General features: G+C 45.5%; 1 protein-coding gene across 3 annotated transcripts in view; it reads left to right on the forward strand.

The window, feature by feature from the left end:
• Positions 1–22,338, forward strand: part of prkcba (protein kinase C, beta a) — a 270,274-nt gene that overhangs the window by 178,126 nt on the left and 69,810 nt on the right. For all 3 annotated transcript variants that reach the window (XM_059653984.1, XM_059653983.1, XM_059653985.1), the window contains 3 exons: positions 11,774–11,885; positions 12,904–13,032; positions 20,188–20,344. In XM_059653984.1, coding sequence (XP_059509967.1) covers positions 11,774–11,885; positions 12,904–13,032; positions 20,188–20,344 — 398 coding nt within the window. The remainder of the gene's footprint in view (positions 1–11,773; positions 11,886–12,903; positions 13,033–20,187; positions 20,345–22,338) is intronic.

Consider the following 22,338-nt stretch of genomic DNA (forward strand, 5'->3'; position numbering starts at 1 on the left):
TCTTTCTCCACTTATATAATATACAGCCTCTCTATTATTCCTGCCAAAGTGCATAGCTTCGAATTTTCCCACATAGCCTTCTTTCTGCCAGGTTTTTACCCACTCGCTTCACCTGTCCCTATCCCTCAACAAACATTGTGTCATTCTCATCACTTACCTTCCGACCTGTTCTTCTGTCACCTTGGCTGTAATACATTCATTTCCAACATCCAAATCATTAAAATGTTGGAAATAATCAAGACCATTGTACTGATCCCCTTGGCACTCCGGTACTTACAGTCTGCCATCCTGAAAATGCCCCCCTCATCCCAGCTCTCTGCCTTCTATTAGCTACCCAATTCTCCATCCATGCCTGTATATTATGCTACCACTTTGGGCTCTTATTAAGTCGCTTTGTGTGTAGTACATTACTGAAATTATTTTGGAAAATCCAACTACAATACGCTGGTTCTATATTTCTGTATTCTACTTGTCATATTCTCAACAAATTCTAATATATTTTTCGGGAAAGAGTTCACCTCCATGAGGCCAAGTTGATATGTTTGTTCACATGATGTATTTCTAAATGTCCTTTTGCATCCTTTATAATAGACTGTATCATTTTCCCAATGACAGGTGTCAAACTGACTGGTCGAGAGTGACCTATTTTTTCATTTCTTCCTTTTTTGAATGAGGCTGTTACATTGGCAATTTTTCAATCATCTGGGACTTTTCTAGAATCTCAGGATTCTTGGAAAATGTTACCAGTGCATCTATTATCTCTGTAGCTACTTCCTTTAATTAAATTGTAATTAATACTAAGTTATTCATAAATGAAGTCAGGAAGTACTTTTTCACACAGGGGAGAGGAATTCTTTCCCCACCTACAAGCTGTGATATTTTTTTTAAAAATCGCTGACAAGACATTGTTGGCTAGCCAAGATTTATTGCCTGTCCCTTATTCCTATTGAGAAGGTGCTGGTAAATTGCCTTCTCAAAACATTACACTCCATGCACTGTAGGTAAATACAGAATGTCATTAGAGAGGGAATTCCATGAGTTTGACCAGAAAGGAATAATTCGGGATGGTGAGTGGCTTGGATGGAAATTGCAGGTGGTAGTGTTCCCGTGTATCTGTTGCCCTTGATATTTTGGTGGAAGTGTTTGTGGGTTTGCTGTTCAAGGAGGCTTAGTGAATTCCTGCAGTGCTTCCTACAGATGGACACACTGCTGCTGAGCATCGGTGGTGGTGGTGGAACTCAGTGTTGGAGCTGCACTCATCTAGGCAAGTGGGAAGTATTCCATCTCACTCCTGATTTGGGCCTTGAGGAATCAGGCAGAGAATTCCATGCTACAAAATTCCTAGCCTCTGACCTGCTTTTGTAGCCACAGTGCTGACATGATTAGTCCAGTTCAGTTTTTTGTCGATGGCGACCCCCAGGATGTTGGTAGTGGAAGATTTATTATGATGCTGGGGATTTCTGCAGGAGGCTGAGATGAATTGTCCACAGAGCAATTTTGGCTAAAAGCTGTTGTGAATGCTTTAGGTTTATCTTTTGCACAGATGTGTTTGGCTTCCTCGTTTTTGGGGATGGGGATACTTGTGGAGTCTCCACCTCTGTCCCGCATCATTCATGACTGGACGCGGCTGGGCTGCAGAGTTTAGAGCATTGGCTGTGGAATCACTTAACTCTGTCCATCGCTTGCTCCTAATGCTGTTCGCACACACGTTGTCCTATTTTGTAGCTGCCACAAGTTGACATCTCATTTTTAGGTATGGCCCTGCTCCTGGTATCCCCTCCTGCCCTCTTCTTTGAATCAATCCCTGGCTTGATGGTAATGGTTGAGTGTGAGATCTGCCAGACCATGAGATTGCAGATTGTGCTGTTCAATTATATCCCCCTAGTATGAGATAAGAACAGTATTCTCAATGTGAAAATGGGACTCTGTGGTGGTCACTCTTACCGATACTGTCATGGACAGATGAATCTGCCAGCAGGTGGACTAATAAGGATGTGGTCAAGTATTTTGTTAGTTTCCTCACCACCTGCAGTAGACCCAATCTAGCAGTTACGTCCTTTAGGGTCTAACCAGTCAGTGGTGCTGCTGCTGAATCATTTTGGTGGTGGACATTGAAAGCCCTTACCCAGAGTACATTCTGTGCCCTTGACATCATCGGTGTTCTGCTAAGTGTTGTCAACATGGAGGAATACTGATTCATTGGCTGAATTTGGGAGAAGGGGCTGAGGTGTGGCCGTATGTGGTACGGAGGCTTCTTTGCCCATATTTGAGCACCTGCCCATGAGACTTCATGAGGTCTAGAATCGATGTTGAGCACTCCTAAGGACGTCTCCCTCCTGACCATATACGACTGTGCCACCATCTCTGCTGGCTCTGTCCTGCAGTGAGGCTGGACATATCCAGGGATGGTGATGGTGGTGTCTGGGACATTGTAAGGTATGATTCCGTGAGTATGACAATATCAAGCTGCTGCTTGACTGGTCTATGAAACTGGCCTCCAGTTTTGGCACTAGCCTCTAGATGTTGTAAGAAGGACTTTGCAGGGTCGACAGGACTAACTCTACTGCTGTGTTTTACAGTGCGAGGTAGTCCATCTGGTTTTATTCTTTTGTTCCTTCCTCGTGGTTGATACGACTGAGTGGCATGCTAGAGCATTTTAGAAGGCAGTTAAGAAACAGCCATCTTTCTGTGGGTCTGGAGTTTCATGTAGGCTAGACCGGACCAAACGTTTGAAACATCCGAGACCAAGATCAGCAGTTTTTTTTTTAAACCAGGTGAGAGATTCTAAGAAGTCAGAACTGCCAATTACCACTTATTGCTCCCATTTAGCTGATGAACCAGTACTCCCTCATGTTGAACACCAGTCGAAAGGAGCGCTGAGGCTGGAGTTCTGAGCATAACAAAGCCAGCTGTCTCCAGGGAATGGATTCTTGATTGAAGTCTCAGGAAGATGGCTGCCTGCAGTGGGGGTGCCTCATAGCCAAAGTCACATGACTGCAGCAGAGCAGGAAGGGCATTTGTACACAATTGCATTTCAATCCAAATATAATGGGAACTGCAGATGCTGGAGAATCCAGGATAACAAAGTGTAGAGCTGGATGAACACAGCAGGCCAAGCAGCATCTTAAGAGCACAAAAGCTGACGTTTCGGACCTAGGCCCTTCATCAGAAAAGGCCCGTAACGTCAGCTTTTGTGCTCCTAAGATGCTGCTTGGCCTGCTGCATTCATCCAGCTCCACACTTTGTTATCTCAATCCAAATATACCTCTTTTTATACAAAATATGCAAATTTACTTTTCCATGTACCCACTTTACCCAATATCTGTGTTATTGTTCTTGTGTATGAGCAGATTATTATTCCTGTCAGTCTTTGCATTTGCATTGCATACATATCAGTTAAATTGTGTCGCTGTCATCATGGTATGTGTACATGTTGTTGTTGGCTGTTCCTTTCCCGATGGGAGTACCATGCAAGTTGTTGCCCCAGTATCTATGGCTGTTCCATTCCTGCTGTTGGGATGTTGTGTTTCTCTGGGTCTGATTGTTGCTGTGTAGACTGTGCAGGTGGCAATCTTGGAGGAGTAGCTTCGCGAGTAATGCACATGATGCTGGCAGCTGTGACAGGACATCTGATCGACCAGTTCCACTGTGTTACTACTGCAATGTGCACATCCCACATCACCACTTGGGCTGACTGTTGTGAGACTTTTGATGGTTTGTCCTCTGAATACCTATTCAGTGCTCGACCCCAGAAATGGTTTAGCAGTCTTGTCAAAGTTAAATTTGGTTTTCCATTATTTCACCTTGATTTTGTAACTCACACTTATTACAACATCTGTCTTCTGCAGTTCCTCTGCCGTTTGGGTGTGGTGTGACATTAGTTTTTGACCTACACATGCCTTCAGTAGAGATATTTCTCCGCTCCAGAATTGCCTTGTATACATCTTTGTCAGATCTACTTCATTTCTTTGATTCCTTCGGCAATTTTCACAGTTGCCTCAACCTTTCCATGTGATGGAGAATAGTGTAGAGATAATGTGTGGTGTGGAATTTCCCAACCAGTTCTTTATAAAATAACTAAATGCTTCACTCAGGAACTGAGAGCTATTGTCGCTTGTCAAAATGTCAGGAATGCACTAACAGCTGACATCTGCTTTCAGATATTCAGCGATCTCAGCAGTAGCCACAAAGTGAGCTGCTCCTCCTCCCAGCAGCCAGAATAGCAGTCTCCTGTGACAAGATAATCAGGTCCTGTAAGTGTGAAGAGATTTACTCCCAGCTTCATCCAATGCGGTGCCTGGGATGCCATGCCTCATCAGCAGCTCTCACTCACTTCACTTGGAGTTCATTGCAAACCCTGCACTGGCTGTCGGATCTGTTGCTCAGGCTTGGCCAGTCGAGGTCATTTCTTGCATTCCTCACAGTGGACTCAATTCTTTGGTGACTTACATGGGTGTTTTAGCATCTTTCACAACTCTGTCGGGGGCAATGACCCGATATCCTTTGTACAATATCGATTATCTGGCCTGTATCTTCTCGTGGTTCTCCTTTAAGCAGTATCCATCTCCTACCATGAGGGAACCATTCACTGTCAAGGAGAGGGGGTGGTCATTGTCAGAGGGGTGAAGGGGGATTCAATGTCAGGTGGAGGGGGTCACTGTCAGGTGGAGGGGGTCACTGTCAGGGGCGTGGAGGGGAGAGATTACTGTTGGTTTTGGGTTTGGGTTAGTTGAGCTTTCTAAGCTGAATTCCCCCGTATGTGCTGAATTTTAAACAAAAAAAACTTTCAGTAACATCTCTCTGACCTCTCTGTGCAAAATCTTGGGTCTTTTGGAATCTACAGTTTATCTTCTCCAATTTTCCTCATTGTGACCTGGTGTGACTCATTGGGTCAGTCCTGAATATCCTTCATATAAAATCTGCAGTTATCTGAATTCCAATCCACAACTGGTTCTGAGGGTTTCTGATGAAACATATCTGACCTGCACTGAACTTACTGGAATTCCAAAAAATGGACAGGAAATGCTGAAAAATTCACATTGAGCTAGTCTTACCTTTTTAAAAAAATCTGTCCTTTCACCTTCCTTTGCGTTAGTATTGTTTTGTCTTTTAAAGTGATCCCGTCCTCCCAGCCTTCTCTCTTGTTGTGATTCCCCTTCCTTGCCACAGCCTGCCTTCTGCTCCCTGTACTTGTTTAAACCTGGTTGTGATGTGATTCAGTGAAAGTGACCTGGAAGCAGCTGCTTATAGGCAATGAATGTCAGGGGGCAGAACAGAATCGATGTGTTTTCATGAAGAACCGGGAAGGGAATTGAACTCAAGACCCCCTTGCATTGAGCAGGAAAGAAGGGAAACCCTGTATTGTTAGACAGCAAAAGCTCAAGACAACTTAGTGGGGAACAAAAAGTGCACAGCTGAAAGTAAAAAGGAAATTAAAAAAAATCTTGAAAGTAGACATGTAGTATTTGAAAAATAAACTGGGTTGTAGGTTGTTAAAAACCTCTGGATGAAATGAGCTGCACCCCAATGTATTGTAGGAGGTAGCTACTGAAATAGTGAATGCATTAGTGATTATCTTTCAAAAATCCATATCATCCAGATAGGTACCTGCAGACTGTCTAACAGATATGCCACTACTTAAAGAACAGAGGAGGGAAAATGGAGAACTGCAGACCAGTTAGCTTGACGTCAATAGCAGGGAAAATGTTGGAATCTATTGCCAAAGATGTAATAACTGAACACTTAGAAAATAATTATATAATTGAGCAGAACCAACATGGATTTATGATATGGGAAATCATCTTTAACAAACCTGTTAGAGTTTTTTTGGAGATGTTCTTTGTAGTATTGGTGAAAGAGAAGTAGTAAATCAGAAACAAAAACAGAGATTACTGGAAAACCTCAGCAAGCCTGGCAGCATCTGTGAAGAGAAATCAGAGGTAACATTAACTCTTAATTCCTTTTGACAGACCTGCTGAGCTTTCGCAGCAATTTCATTTTTTGATCCAAAGTATTTCGCTTTCATTGTTTTTACACGTAGTGGCTCAGCACTCCCTCTACTGACTTGCATTGTATTCGTGCACAAACACACAACAATTCTTTAACAAACAAGTGACAATTTAAAGTCCAGCTCAGAAAAGTATTCCTTCATCTGTGATCCTGCTTTCTCCCAATCTCCATTGTTATGCTTGAGAAGGAGTTACAGAAAAAGTGCATAAAAGATAATTTCTGTACGTTGCAGATTTCCCAACAATGGATTTTGTCCTCCGTTGTTAACTGTGCAGTTTCTACATTTGGTGAGCCCCCTACTAAATGACTCCTTGACATTTTATTCTCTGCCATTTGGTCATCAGCAAGTGTACATTTCCTATTCTCAAAGGCAAGGATTTTTTAAAAAATCACCCGTAATAGAAATGTTCAAAATAATGTAGGGTTTTGACTGTTTCTTACAAAGGGCAAACTTGCTTCCACTCAATAACTAGAGGGCAGCAGGGAAGGGTAATGTGTAAAAGAACCAAAAGCAAGATCAGAACCTGTGATGGAATACTTTGCCTGTGCGTTGGGAGCAGATTCAACAATAATTTGTAGAAGTGAATAACATGCAGCACTGTAGGGCGAAACAAATTGGATAGCTCTTTCACAGAGCTAAAGCAAGCATGAGATTGTCCAGGCCCGAAACGTCAGCTTTTGTGCTCCTAAGATGCTGCTTGTCCTGCTGTGTTCATCCAGCCCCACACTTTGTTATCTTATAATGCGATTAGTAACTTTGGTGAAGGGACTGACTGTATTGTGTTGAATTTGCTGGCACTATGAAGGTCGTTAGGAAAACAAGTTGAGAAAAGGAATTTACAAAAGTTGTGAGTGGGCAGAAACTTCACAGATGGAGGAGAATTTGGGCAACAATGGTGTTGTCCAATTTGGCAGAAACAATGAAAAAAGAATATTAGTTAAATGGAGAGAGACTCTGGAATGCTGAAGTGTGAAGGAATATGGGGATTCTTGTACATTGATCACAGAACGTTAGCATGCATGTACAAATATTACAACTATTTTGCAAGGGAAAGGTGGACATTAAAGTATAGGATATTGGTGAGATTACATCTAGAGCACTGTGTACAGTTTTGGTCACCGTATGGTAAGAGAGAGACACATGCAATGGAAGCGTTTCAAACAAAATTCTGACTAATCCCATGGATTTGTCTCATGAGACAGTTTGAGCACGTCGGGCATATACATATTGGAATTTAGAAAAATGAGGAGTAATCTTTTTGATGTGTCAGGCCACAAGGTTATGGGTTATTGATGAATACTATTCTACTGCAACTGATGGCTCACAGTGCTTCTTCAAAGCCCAGTTGTGAGCTGCTAGATTTGTTCCAACTCTGTCCCATTAAGCACAGTAGTAGTGCCAAACAATGCGATGGAAGCTACCCTCAACATAAAGGTGGGTCTTTCTGTCCACAATGTTTACTGGGCTGCTCCTGGGAGATTGATGGCTCTCACCCAGGGTACATTCTGTAACCTTACCACCCTCAATGCTTTCTTGAAGCGAGTAGGTGGAATTAGAGGAGCTTTCCTCATTCATATTTGACCAGACGCCATGAGCTTTGATGAGGTCTGCAGTTACTACTGCAGACACCCTTCGGAATGCATCTCCCCTACAGACCACTGGGCCACATCAGCTCTGTGAAGCTTGTCCTGCCAGTGTGACAGAGCATTCCCCTGGAATGTGGCCGTTGTGTCTTGGCCTTATCTGTAAGCTATGATTCTGTGAGTGTGACTGCATCAGCCTTTTGCTTGGCTAGTCTCTGAGACATCTCTCTCAATTTTAACACAAGCCCCCAGATGTTAATAAGGAGGATTTTGCAAGGCTGTGTTTGCTGTCATTGTTTCCGAAGCCTAGATTAACACTGGCTCATTTGGTTTCACTGTCTCCACTAAAACAGAAGCACGTGGCTTCAAGGCAGCTTAAAAGAGTTCAATTTTACCTCCATCCTGTCTGATCCTGACTGACCAGTTTCTGAGCATTACAATCCCCAGCTATTTATTCAATTACCATTGCCAAATTCCAACTCCTTTTCTGGTCAGTTACTAATCCAGTTTAATTTCAAAGGAGTAAAACTAGTGCAGAATTAATTACTTTTGATGCAAGTTTGTCACCTCCCCACTCTGTGGATGCGGCAGGAGTGTAGAGCTTAGATTCAATCCATTGATTGTGGGATCACTGTGCTCCATCTATTATGTTTGGAACAAAGGTGGTCCTGTCTTGTGACTTTGCCTGATTGATGGCATTCCTTAGAAACAAGACAAGCTTAGTGCTGCTCCTGGCGTGTGCTCCTGCAGTCTTCATTGAACCTTAGCATTGACTCATTTCACCAAGGACACATAGTGACATTTTTGAAGAAGGGCCCAGACCCGAAACGTCAGCTTTCCTGCTCCCCTGATGCTACCTGGCCTGTTGTGTTCATCCAGCTGTATACTTTGTTATCCTAGACTCCAGCATCAGCAGTTCCTACTATCACATAGTGTCAGCAATGTGCATCACCTTTAAGAGATACACAGTAACCCACCGAAGCTCCTTCAACACATGAGCTCAGTTCATTTCCTTCCCTACAGGATCTGAGTGATGGATTTTTTTTACAAAATCATTATAGCTACCGTGACTAGAGCTAACTTCACATTTTATATTTGTTAACCGAATCCAGTTCCACCTTCTGCCAGTGATAATGGGAACTGCAGATGCTGGAGAATCCAAGATAATAAAATGTGAGGCTGGATGAACACAGCAGGCCCAGCAGCATCTCAGGAGCACAAAAGCTGACGTTTCGGGCCTAGACCCTTCATCAGAGAGGGGGATGGGGTGAGGGTTCTGGAATAAATAGGGAGAGAGGGGGAGGCGGACCGAAGATGGAGAGAAAAGAAGATAGGTGGAGAGGAGAGTATAGGTGGAGAGGTAGGGAGGGGATAGGTCAGTCCAGGGAAGACGGACAGGTCAAGGAGGTGGGATGAGGTTAGTAGGTAGGAGATGGAGGTACGGCTTGGGGAGGGAGGAAGGGAAGGGTGAGAGGAAGAACAGGTTAGGGAGGCAGAGACAGGTTGGACTGGTTTTGGGATGCAGTGGGTGGAGGGGAAGAGCTGGGCTGGTTGTGTGGTGCAGTGGGGGGAGGGGACGAACCAAACCATCATCTCCAAAACCATCCATGACCTCATCACCTCAGGGGACCTCCCACCCACAGCCTCCAACCTCATTGTTCCCCAACCCCGCACGGCCCATTTCTATCTCCTTCCCAAAATCCACAAACCTGCCTGCCTGGTCGACCCATTGTCTCAGCCTGCTCCTGCCCCACCGAACTCATCTCCACCTATCTGGACTCCATTTTCTCCCCTTTGGTCCAGGAACTCCCCACCTACGTCCGTGACACCACCCACGCCCTCCAACTCCTCCAGGACTTCCAATTCCCTGGCCCCCAACACCTCATCTTCACCATGGACGTCCAGTCCCTATACACCTGTATTCCGCATGCAGATGGCCTCAAGGCCCACCGCTTCTTCCTGTCCCGCAGGCCCGACCAGTCCCCCTCCACCGACACCCTAATCCGCCTAGCCGAACTCGTCCTCACCCTCAACAACTTCTCTTTTGACTCCTCCCACTTCCTACAGACAAAGGGCGTGGCCATGGGCACGCGCATGGGCCCCAGCTATGCCTGCCTCTTTGTAGGTTACGTGGAACAGTCCCTCTTCCGCACCTACACAGGCCCCAAACCCCACCTCTTCCTCCGTTACACTGATGACTGTATCGGCGCCGCCTCTTGCTCCCCAGAGGAGCTCAAACAGTTCATCCACTTCACCAACACCTTCCACCCCAACCTTCAGTTCACCTGGGCCATCTCCAGCACATCCCTCACCTTCCTGGATCTCTCAGTCTCCATCTCAGGCAACCAGCTTGTAACTGATGTCCATTTCAAGCCCACCAACTCCCACAGCTACCAAGAATACACCTCCTCCCACCCACCTTCCTGCAAAAATTCCATCCCCTATTCCCAGTTCCTCCGCCTGCGCCGCATCTGCTCCCACGATGAGACATTCTACTCCCGCACATCCCAGATGTCCAGGTTCTTCAAGGACCGCAACTTTCCCCCCACAGTGGTCGAGAACGCCCTTGACCGTGTCTCCCGCATTTCCCGCAACACATCCCTCACACCCCGCCCCCGCCACAACCGCCCAAAGAGGATCCCCCTCATTCTCACACACCACCCCACCAACCTCTGGATACAACGCATCATCCTCCGACACTTTCGCCGTTTACAATCCGACCCCACCACCCAAGACATTTTTCCATCCCCTCCCCTGTCTGCTTTCTGGAGAGACCACTCTCTCCATGACTCCCTTGTTCGCTCCACACTGCCCTCCAACCCCACCACACCCGGCACCTTCCCCTGCAACCGCAGGAAATGCTACACTTGCCACCACACCTCCTCCCTCAACCCTATCCCAGGCCCCAAGATGACTTTCCATATTAAGCAGAGGTTCAACTGCACATCTGCCAATGTGATATACTGCATCCATTGTACCCGGTGTGGCTACCTCTACATTGGGGAAACCAAGCGGAGGCTTGGGGAGCGCTTTGCAGAACATCTCCGCTCGGTTCGCAACAAACAACTGCACCTCCCAGTCGCAAACCATTTCCACTCCCCCTCCCATTCTTTAGATGACATGTCCATCATGGACCTCCTGCAGTGCCACAATGATGCCACCCGAAGGTTGCAGGAACAGCAACTCATAACAGCAACTTGGGAACCCTGCAGCCCAATAGTATCAATGTGGACTCAACCAGCCCAGATCGTCCCCTCCCCCCACTGCACCACACAACCAGCCCAGCTCTTCTCCTCCACCCACTGCATCCCAAAACCAGTCCAACCTGTCTCTGCCTCCCTAACCTGTTCTTCCTCTCACCCTTCCCTTCCTCCCTCCCCAAGCCGCACCTCCATCTCCTACCTACTAACCTCATCTCACCTCCTTGACCTGTCCGTCTTCCCTGGACTGACCTATCCCCTCCCTACCTCTCCACCTATACTCTCCTCTCCACCTATCTTCTTTTCTCTCCATCTTTGGTCCGCTTCCCCCTCTCTCCCTATTTATTCCAGAACCCTCACCCCATCCCCCTCTCTGATGAAGGGTCTAGGCCCGAAACATCAGCTTTTGTGCTCCTGAGATGCCGCTGGGCCTGCTGTGTTCATCCAGCCTCACATTTTATTAACCCACCTTCTGCCATCTTGGGATTTGAACTCATGTTACCCAGAGCATCACTGGTGCAGTGAAATTACCACCATGCTACATCAATCCCATTGGGTGTATGTGAGGAGATGTACACTTATCAATCCTTTCAGTGTGTTCTGTCAATGTCTTTATCAATGCACCCTCTCTCTTCACACTCTGACCTCTGCCTTGTGACCCCTGAGGTGAGCTCTGTCTCTGTTGTACTCACAATCCCCTGCCCAGCTCTCCCTGAAGCCCCATAGAAAATCTGGTCGTGTAGAAAGTGTTTCCTAGCCATTGGCCATTAAACCACTTTGGTAACCAACTGCCCATGGCTCTGTAGCCTTGTCCCTTTGGTGTTGTCTCTGTAATAGTTTCAGATCATGTTCACCATGAGTTTAGAGTTAACAGTATATCTCTGTTCCTTCTCACAATTCTCTCTATTCCTTACCCCACAAAGCCTCATCTTGCTTATTGCTGACTTCAAACCACGTTTTTTTGATTTTCTTTCTTTTAGGATCCACGGAACAAACATGGTTTTAGGGTTCATACGTATTCCAGCCCAACGTTCTGCGACCACTGTGGTTCCCTGCTGTATGGCCTCATTCACCAGGGCATGAAATGTGACTGTAAGTGTATAAACCAAGGTGGAAGTTTACTGCCTCATCTTTGATGAATGTATCGCAGAGTTCGGAAAATGTGGAGACTTCCAAAAGGAAATATCATTGGCAAGGCCAGCATTTCTGGTGGAGTTCAGCCACATTCTTAAACCGATATGACAGAGTGACCTGTTAGTTACTTACAGAAATAATTTGGAGTTGTCCTCATTCTTGTGGGTTTGAAGTCAAATAGGCCAAACTGGGTGAGGATGGCAAACTTCCTTAAAGGATAGGCTTCCACATTAGTTGTAGATTCGACTCAAATCTCCATGGAGAGAGATTTGAGCTCACGTTGCTGAAGCAATAGGCATAATTTACTGAGGTTATAGGGATTAATATTTCCCAGTATGAGGGCTAGCAGCTTGAGCCATGTTAATGAGTCATTTGGGGATTTAAATCTTCAGAGTTAATATTGTAATCTTTCTGCGGTTATGTTTAACATGTGATTTAACATATCCTAAGGCTTTGTTTAGACAAGATTAAGATTCTGGATTTTAAAGGCTATTACAATATTCTGGGTTTGGGGCATGATGAGAAGACACTAGGATGCTCTGAGGTTTGCCTTGAGTTAGCTCATTCAGTCGAATGAATTCAGGAAGATGAGGTGCTCTGAGCACCTAGGGGCTTGAAGGGAATTTTGACCGTTCAGGGTGAGAGATGGGTAATGAACATCTGTGGCTCAGAGGAGAATGGCAGGAGGTTGGGAGTTTAATGACTAACCAGGCCTAGTCAACTCTCTGAGATCCCAGAGGGCAGTTGGCACCATCATGGGCCAGCAACACCTGAAGAGGACTGGACAAACTGAAGATGTCCAGTTCAAAGGTGTGCAGGTTAGGTGGATTATCCATGGGAAATGCAGGGTTACAGGGATAGATTACAGGGAGTGGGTCCAGGTGGGATGCTGTTTGGAGGGTTGGTGTGCATTTGATGGGCCGAACGGCCTGCTTTCACCCTGTGGAAATTCTGTGATCTATGTTTTGTTTTCCAGCCTGTATGATGAATGTGCACAAGCGGTGTGTATCAAATGTGCCCAGCATGTGCGGGATGGATCACACTGAACGAAGGGGCCGTATTTTCATTAAGGCTGAGATAGTTAAAGATCTACTCACTGTCTTAGGTAAGTGCAACGTCACTTGTTATGAGCCCAGACATGTTTAAAATCTGTTTCTGACCTTCAAGGATCTGTTTACACCAAGCCAAAACTGTAACTGAAATGCGCACTATTAAATATCTCTAAAAATCCATATTCATGTTCTAAATATTTAGCTTGACCTAGACCAGAATAAAACGATGTTGCAATAGGTCTCAGCAATGGTGGAATATTGGTGCCATCTTCTGGAAGATACTCATCACTGCAGCTAATCACAGGTGGGATGCAGAAAAGCAAACCTGCCGGTACAGAACGCTCAGAGATAATGGGAACTGCAGATGCTGGAGATTCCAAGATAATAAAATGTGAGGCTGGATGAACACAGCAGGCCAAGCAGCATCTCAGGAGCACAAAAGCTGACGTTTCGGGCCTAGACCCTTCATCAGAGAGGGGGATGGGGGGAGGGAACTGGAATAAATAGGGAAAGAGGGGGAGGCGGACCGAAGATGGAGAGTAAAGAAGATAGGTGGAGAGGGTGTAGGTGGGGAGGTAGGGAGGGGATAGGTCAGTCCAGGGAAGATGGACAGGTCAAGGAGGTGGGATGAGGTTAGTAGGTAGCTGGGGGTGCGGCTTGGGGTGGGAGGAAGGGATGGGTGAGAGGAAGAACCGGTTAGGGAGGCAGAGACAGGTTGGACTGGTTTTGGGATGCAGTGGGTGGGGGGGAAGAGCTGGGCTGGTTGTGTGGTGCAGTGGGGGGAGGGGATGAACTGGGCTGGTTGAGGGATGCAGTGGGGGAAGGGGAGATTTTGAAACTGGTGAAGTCCACATTGATACCATATGGCTGCAGGGTTCCCAGGCGGAATATGAGTTGCTGTTCCTGCAACCTTCGGGTGGCATCATGGTGGCAGTGCAGGAGGCCCATGATGGACATGTCATCAAGAGAATGGGAGGGGGAGTGGAAATGGTTTGCGACTGGGAGGTGCAGTTGTTTGTTGCGAACTGAGCGGAGGTGTTCTGCAAAGCGGTCCCCAAGCCTCCGCTTGGTTTCCCCAATGTAGAGAAAGCCGCACCGGGTACAGTGGATGCAGTATACCACATTGGCAGATGTGCAGGTGAACCTCTGCTTAATGTGGAATGTCATCTTGGGGCCTGGGATGGGGGTGAGGGAGGAGGTGTGGGGACAAGTGTAGCATTTCCTGCGGTTGCAGGGGAAGGTGCCGGGTGTGGTGGGGTTGGAGGGCAGTGTGGAGCGAACAAGGGAGTCACGGAGAGAGTGGTCTCTCCGGAAAGCAGACAGGGGTGGGGATGGAAAAATGTCTTGGGTGGTGGGGTCGGATTGTAAATGGCGGAAGTGTCGGAGGATAATGCGTTGTATCCGGAGGTTGGTAGGGTGGTGTGTGAGAACGAGGGGGATCCTCTTGGGGCGGTTGTGGCGGGGGCGGGGTGTGAGGGATGTGTCGCGGGAAATGCGGGAGACGCGGTCAAGGGTACAGAACACTCCACTGGAGACCCTACCAGTCTCTTGGTTCTTGCACATGCCTTGAAGATGGTAAACTTTATCTCGTAGGATAGCCTCAGCCAGCATACCCCCATTGTCAACCATGGCTCAGTAGGTAGTACTCATGCTTCTGACTCAAGTCAGAAGGTTTCTTACACGTTGATTCAATGTGACATACGTCAAGGTTTTTTGGTCGGTGCCAAAAAGGTGGGTTCGAGTCACGCCCAGCGACTTGAGCACAAATTCTAGGTTAGCATGCAGGCTAGCACAAAGGGTTTGCAGCACTGATTCCAATGAGAGACAAAGTCTAGGCCCTGTTAAGGATGGCACAACTATCCTGTCACACTCTTCAAAACAAAGTAGAGTAATTAGCCCTCAAGCATTACTAAAATAAATAATCTACTGTTATATTAGTATTTTTGAGATCCTTCTACGACCAGCAAATTGACTGGTGCATTTTACCATGTTGCTACAGTAACCACATTTCAAAAAGAAATTTTATTGAATGTAAAGCACATTAGGATGTCCCAAGGTTATGAAAAGATGGTATATAAATGCGGGTTTTCTTTTTCTTTTTACAATCCCAAGCCGACCCTGCGAGTATTGATAAACTTGATTGAGTGTTAGGTTTACAGAATGTGATGGGATATGCATTGTTCATTGGCAAGAATCAATATCACATGTCCTCATCCTCCACCCATTGTCTCTAAAATACTTCTGAAACCCTCGAAATTCCAACTTCAAGTTTTTTGCTGTAGCCCCTCCCCAACCCATTCCATTTCCCTAACAACCCGTTTACAATGTGTCACTCTAGACTGTTCACCCTTTTTGTTCTTGTCAGGACGTTGAATAAAAATCAGTGAAATGAAGCCTAAGGGTAATTTGAGAAATGCTTGACAACTTTATCTTACAGCTCATGTTGAACCAGCCTGATATTGACCGTTATTTTCCTGGCACCAGTGAGTGATCACACCAGGTTTAATCATGTAACTCCTTCCATTCCTGAGGTAGTGAGCCACAGGTGCTCAGTGGCTGGCGCTGTTGCCTCACAGCACCAGGGAGCCCAGTTCATGCAACTGTGTGGAGTTTGCACATTCTCCCTGTGTCTGCTTGGGTTTCATCCAGGTGCTCTGGTTTCCTCCCACAGTCCAAAGATGTGCAGGTTAGATGGATTGGCCACGCTAAAAGAACAATTGTCCATAGTTTCCAGGGATGTGTAGGCCAAATGGATTAGCCGTGGCAAATATGGGGTTACAGGGATATGGTAGGGGGCTGGGTACTGGTGGAATGCTGTTTGGAGGGTCAGTGCAGATCCAAATGGGCCTAATGGCTTCTTTACACATAGTAGGGCTTCTACAATTCTAAATGTTTGCCTGACTCCTTTTTACGGAAGACCAGCAAAATTGAACAATGACATTGAAAATTTACTTGGGTATATTTGAAAATTTCTGTGGTAAGATTAGAGCATAGTCATGGTATGGGTTTGACTAAGAAGAGGGATCAACACTACAACAGCAACTACACCACAGAAGTGCATCATGTGGCTGTAAAATACTTTGGGATGCCCAGACCTGTAAAAGGTGCACTGCAAATGCAAGTCTTTTGTTTTCCTCTTTAATAGCGCAATTTCTAACATGGCCATTAGAGGGCAGTGCTTTATTGTGAAGGATGAAGTACTCCCCCCGCCACCTCCGCACTATTCCTGAATCTGAATGTGGCAAATTACATTCTATTTCACACATCAGATTGTGTCATTAAACCAAGATCCTGTCTGATGGCTCTGATCAGAGTTAAATACCTCACTGATTGCATTGGGTGAACTCGCTGCTGTTTGCCTGGATTTCTCTCTCATCTGATACGTCTAGAGAAACCAAACAATTGCTCATTCATTTCATGCATGTTGCTGGGAGCTTGCTGTGCCACAATGGCAGTTTTATTTTGGTATTCATTCACAGGATGAGCCTATCACTGGCTAGGCCAACATATACCAACATGCCCATCCCCAGGTGCCTTGGGAAGGTGATGGTGAGCTGCCTTCTTGAGTCACTGCAGTCTACGGGGACGAAGGGTAACTGCTCCCACTATGTTGTAGGAAGAGACCAGGCTCTTGACCCAGTAAGTGCAGCACGATAGCTCAGTGGTTAGCACTGCAGCCTCTCAGCACCAGGGACCCAGGTTCGATTCCAACCTCGGGCAACTGTGAGGAGTTTGCACATTCTCCCCGTGCCTGCGTGGGTTTCCTCCGGGTGATCCGGTTTCCTCCCACAGTCCAAAGATGTGCAGGCTAGTGTTCAGGGGTGTGTGGGTTATAGGGGGATGGGTCTGGGTGGGACGCTCCAAGGGGCGGTGTGGACATGTTGGGCTGAAGGGTCTGTTTCCACACTGTAGGGATTCTATGAGGAAACAATGGCAATATAGTTCCAAGCAGGGAATGAATGTGGCTTGGCAGGGAAATTAAAAAAAAGACTTGCATCTTGGAGGTTTTCTGCACACTGTACAGAAGCCAATCAGCATGCCAGTGGATTACTGTCCCACTCCAAAGTCACTGTCCCGTACAGACCTCTGTAATCTATGCAGCAGAACAAAAACCTGGGGTGGAGTGCTATTGGCTGGACTGGAGATTTTCACGGAGAAGAGACTGTCGGATTGGTAATTGGCCAGGTGGAAATTTTCCTGCATTTTGTGGACAAGCCAGAGCCGGGAAACTTTGCACATTTCAAGGTGGAGACCAGTGTTGGAACTCAAGTGGAACGGCTTGGCTATAAGTGCATCTGGTTCTGGAGCATTCAGTCTTTACTCCTATCACCAGAATGTTGTCAGTGCGATCTCCAACTGCTTGTCTTTAACAGCCCCTTTTCAGCAGTCGTTCCCAAGCTCACCTCTTTGTTGCCTGCTCTGTGTCGAGCAGTAACCAGGGTCTCCAGCTTTTGCTTAAGTGCAGATGTAGTGAGTCAAACTGAATGAGCTGAGATGCTGGCACCCCCATCATTGAGATTGGAGGTGTTTGTGAACCTACCTCTTCCTCTAGTGAGCCATTTCACCATTTGCCACCATTCATGACTGTAGTTGGGCTGCAGTGCTTCAAAATGATCTGTTGGTTGAGGGATTGCAAGCTGCTTACACTGCTCAGCATGCAAGTAACCCAGTGCTGTAGTGTCTCCAGGTTGACAGCTCATTTTTACTTGTGCCTATTGCATCTCCTGGCATGCACTCCTGCAGACGGTATTAACCCCCTGGCATGTCCGTATCCTCAATGGGAAGACAGGGCATAGCCACCACCAGGACTACATGATGGTCAGTCATACTGTCATGGCAGACACTACAAATAAATTGGTGAGGGTGAGGTCATAGAAGCTTTCTCTACTTGTTAGTTCCCTCACCACCTTCCACAGACCCAGTCTAACAGCCACACCCTTTAGGACCTGACCAGCCCCTCTGAATGATGAACATTTTAAGTGCCCACCCACAGTATACTCTTGCCCTTATCAACCTCAGTGCATCATTCAAGTGGTGTTCAGCACGGAGGGGAACTGATTGATCAGTGGGGCAGTGGTAGTCGGGAGGAAGTATCCTTGTGCATGTTTACCTTGATGCCAAGAGACATGGGGTCTGCAGTCAATGTTGAAGATGCCCAGCACAATTACTTTCTAATTGTAAACCACTGTGCCACTAGCATCAATAAGACAGACCCACAGATAGTGATGGTGGTGTGTGAAACATCGTTATTTCAGCTGACTCATACAGACAATATCAGGTTATTGCTTAACAAGTCTGCAGAACAGCTATGCTAAATGTGGCACAAGCCCCAACATGTTAGAAAGGAGGACTTTGCAGAGTCGACAGGGCGCTATGTTGTTGGTGATGATGGGTGGTCCATCCAGTTTCATTCCTTTTATCAGCTGTTGTAGCAGTGAGATACATTTCCAAGGACATTTCAACCACATTGCTGTGGACCTGGAGTTATTAGGACGGCATTAGTAAGCCAAGTCAGATTTTATGACGATCAACCAGCTTTTAATTGCAGATTTATTAATTGAATTCAACAGTCACCATCTGCCATGACAGGATCAGAATCTATGTCCCCAGAGCATTAGCTGGGTCTATGGGCTACTGGCCTGTTGGCTATACCACTACACCACTGCCTCCCTGACAGTTGCTGTACATTAGATTTGCTGAATGAGAGATATGTTGATTACTCCCAAGAGATGTGAGCAGTTGCTGTCCAAATGTTCTAGATTTTTGCTGAAGGGCACTGTACCTGAAAGCAGAGATGTGCTTGAGTGGATTTCATGTGTGACTGTCACAATGTTTCACTCTGTCTGTCTGCATTTTAGTTCCACCTCCTCACTCATAATTCCATTCCACTTGTTTGATTGTCTTTCAATGAGGAGCCTTTGATTTCTTTTAAAATGTGTGTTCCTTAAACTGCTGTTGAACTTTAATTTGGAGAAGTGTTTTGGAACAAAATGGGAAAGAAGTGTCTCAAGCAGTTCTTTATCAAACCAAGGAATCACATATCTATTTAAATTCTGCAAAATATTTAATCACAAGCTCTCGGTATTTATTTTAGTAGTTTTTACTGTACTCATTAAAATAAGCAATGTTGCTACTAGGACTAAGAACACTTTACATTTCAAATACCTAAAGCCTTCTCCTTGATGTTTCTAAACAGCATTAGTAAAACAATAATCCAAAACTCAAACCCTGAGCATCAAACATTATCATGTTGGTACAAGATAACAAAGTGTGAAGCTGGATGAACACAGCAGGCCAAGCAGCATCTCAGGAACACAAAAGGGTCTAGGCCCGAAACGTCAGCTTTTGTGCTCCTGAGATGCTGCTTAGCCTGCTGTGTTCATCCAGCTTCACACTTTATTATCTTGGATTCTCTAGCATCTGCAGTTCCCATTATCTCTGATCACAATTTTAAGCTTGTTGGTACAGATTAGGTACAGAATACAATTCCATCTAACTGTCCCACAAACTGTCCTTGGCAAGTACGAGACAGATTGGATCGATAGGGCGGCACTGTGGCTCAGTGGTTAGCACTGCAGCCTCACAGTACCAGTGACCCAGGTTCAATTCCAGCCTTAGGCGACTGTCTGTGTGGAGTTTGCACATTCTCCCCGTGTCTGCGTGGGTTTCCTCTGGGTGCTCCAGTTTCCTCCTGTAATCTAAAGATGTGCAGGCTAGGTGGATCGGCCATGCTAAATTGCCCATAGTGTTCAGGGGTTTGTGGGTTATAGGGGATGGCTCTGGGTGGGATATATCAAGGGGCAGTGTGGACTTGTTGGGCCGAAGGGCCTGTTTCCACACTGTAGGGAATCTAATCTTAAAAAAACTTCTTTGAAACTGTCCCATCAAACATTCCCAACTTAAGTACTCAAATATTTAAATGTCGTCCTATATTTCCCTGTTGACATCGCAAATAATATAGCAGAATAATTATAAAAAGAAGTTAGAAATGTAGTCTCTAGAGCTGAATGAAGTGCTGAATGTAACGTACTGTGCATTGGCTCTCTGATTGTTTGTTGTCAGTGAATGGTAGAGCAAATAGTTCAAATTGATGTGAGAAGTTAATGTTTATTGAAATAAAAAAAATCCACCATACTGATAGTGTATAGTCACAAATTGTCTCCTGTTTGAAGTCATTTGCTTCTTCTTTGGATTATGTTTTTAAACAGTGAAGGAGGCTAGGAACCTGGTTCCAATGGATCCCAATGGTCTGTCCGATCCATACGTGAAGCTGAAACTGATTCCTGATCCTAAAAGTGAGAGCAAGCAGAAAACCAAGACCATCAAATGCTCCTTGAATCCAGTCTGGAATGAGACTTTCACATTGTAAGGATATAAACTTCCATCCAACACTCTAGAAATCTGGAGAATTTGTTAAGCGAGCACATGACCTCAGGGCCGACACAGTTCTATCATGGTTATGGTGTTGATTCTGGCTGGCTGCATTCTATCCTCACTTTTATTAACCTTAGCCCAAATCTTAGGCAGATATTTACCTAGCTCCTTTTGTTTTGGGTTGAGTTAACTCACCTGTAACTGAATCAGTCTATTTGAATGACAACCCGGCGCGCCATCTAGAACATTCCCTCCCTCCAAATCAATTCCTTGTAATTTCACTGTATACCGGGTCTTCGCTTTGTACTACAGAAATTCACCAAGGTATCTTTGGCAGGTCATCCCTAAACTCCACCTTCTGACACCTCGAAGGGGCTGCATCAGCCTGTCTTGGTGACATATTAGTCGTTCCTTCATCATTGCTGGTTGAAGTCTCGAAGCCTCCTCCCTCACAACCCTGTGGGAGCACTTTAACCACACAGACTGCACATGTGGGGAGGAGGGTAACTGTTATATTCTTTCATTTGAAGTAATTACTAGAATTGTTAAAACAATAATGTGGATTCTTTGATTGGAGGTGATGTGTAGTGTGCATTTGAAGCTGTACATACACGCAGTTTACCCAGAGACTGCGTACATGTGAACTGATCTCAATAGCTATTGCTATATTCTGAATTCAAAACCATGGTAATAATACACCGCACCCGGTGTTGAGTTGTAGCGATTGACAACCGTTTACGAATCATCCCTTTAAAGCGCATTTACATCCTATCACAGCACCAATCACCACCTTCTGAAGGGGCAACTAGGAGTAGTTGGTAAATGCCAGTATTACCTGCAGTGTCCACATCCGAGCTTAATTTTTAAAAAATGCTTTTCAAATGCTTTTGTTGAGAATGTGCCTTCTCCCTGTTGTTGACAAATGTGGTCTTGTGGGAGGCTTATTCACTACAAACTGTGTTGCTCTAGTTCTGTGCTCATGGTCCATGTCGCAGAATAACAGAATTGTTACAATGCAAAAGGAAGCCCATTTGGTTCCTCATGTCTGCACTGGTTCTCCAAGTGAGCATTTCACTGAGCGGCATTTCCCCAACTTCTCCCCTTAACCTTCCACAATCTTCCTTTTCAGATAACAATCTCAGTCCCTTTAAAATGCTGTCATCGACCACACGTTTCCAAGCTGTGCATACAGAACTTTAACCACTCACTGCTGGACAAAAAGATTTTCCTCACATCGCTTTTGCTGCTTTTGCCAATTACTTTAAATCTTTAACCTCTCATTTCAGATTCTTACATCAGTGGGTAGAGCTTCCCTACTCTGTTCAGAACTGTTAATTTCAATGCCTCAATTAAATCTCCTGTTAGATTCTCTTCTCCGAGGAAAATAGTCCCAAATTTAATAATGTTTGTAACTATGGTTGTTCATTCCAGGAACCACACTTTCCCTGCCCTCTCTCTTTAATGTCTTCACATCTCACCTAATGTGAAATGTCTAGAACTGAACACAATACTCCAGATGAGTACAACTTAGCATAACTTTCTTGTTTGTTCCTGGACTCAATTATCTGATTTGTAAAGCCTAGGATACCGTATTTTTTTTAATTCATTCATTCATTTGCCATGGCGGGATTCAAACCTGGGTCCCCAGAACGTTGTCTGGGTCTTTGGATTAAAAGTCAAGGAATAAAACCATTAGGCTATCACCTTCCCAGTATGCATTGTTAATCATTATTAATCTCAACCAGCCCTCAAACTTTCTATGATTTGTGAACATTTACGCCCAGGTTCATTTGCTCTTGCTGTCCCTTTAGAGTTGACCCCTTTATGTGATACTGTCTCTCCATCTTCTTCCTACTAAAAGGAATCCCTTTATGTTTATGATTTACCGCATCTGCAGTTCTTTTGGTTTTTAAAAGGAATCCCTTCCCAGTTTTCTCCATTGAACCTCAACTCCCACTTGTATGCCCCTTCCAACCACTTGCCCA

This window comes from Stegostoma tigrinum, chromosome 23, assembly GCF_030684315.1.
Source record: "Stegostoma tigrinum isolate sSteTig4 chromosome 23, sSteTig4.hap1, whole genome shotgun sequence".
In the NCBI taxonomy this organism is placed as follows: Eukaryota; Metazoa; Chordata; class Chondrichthyes; order Orectolobiformes; family Stegostomatidae; genus Stegostoma; species Stegostoma tigrinum.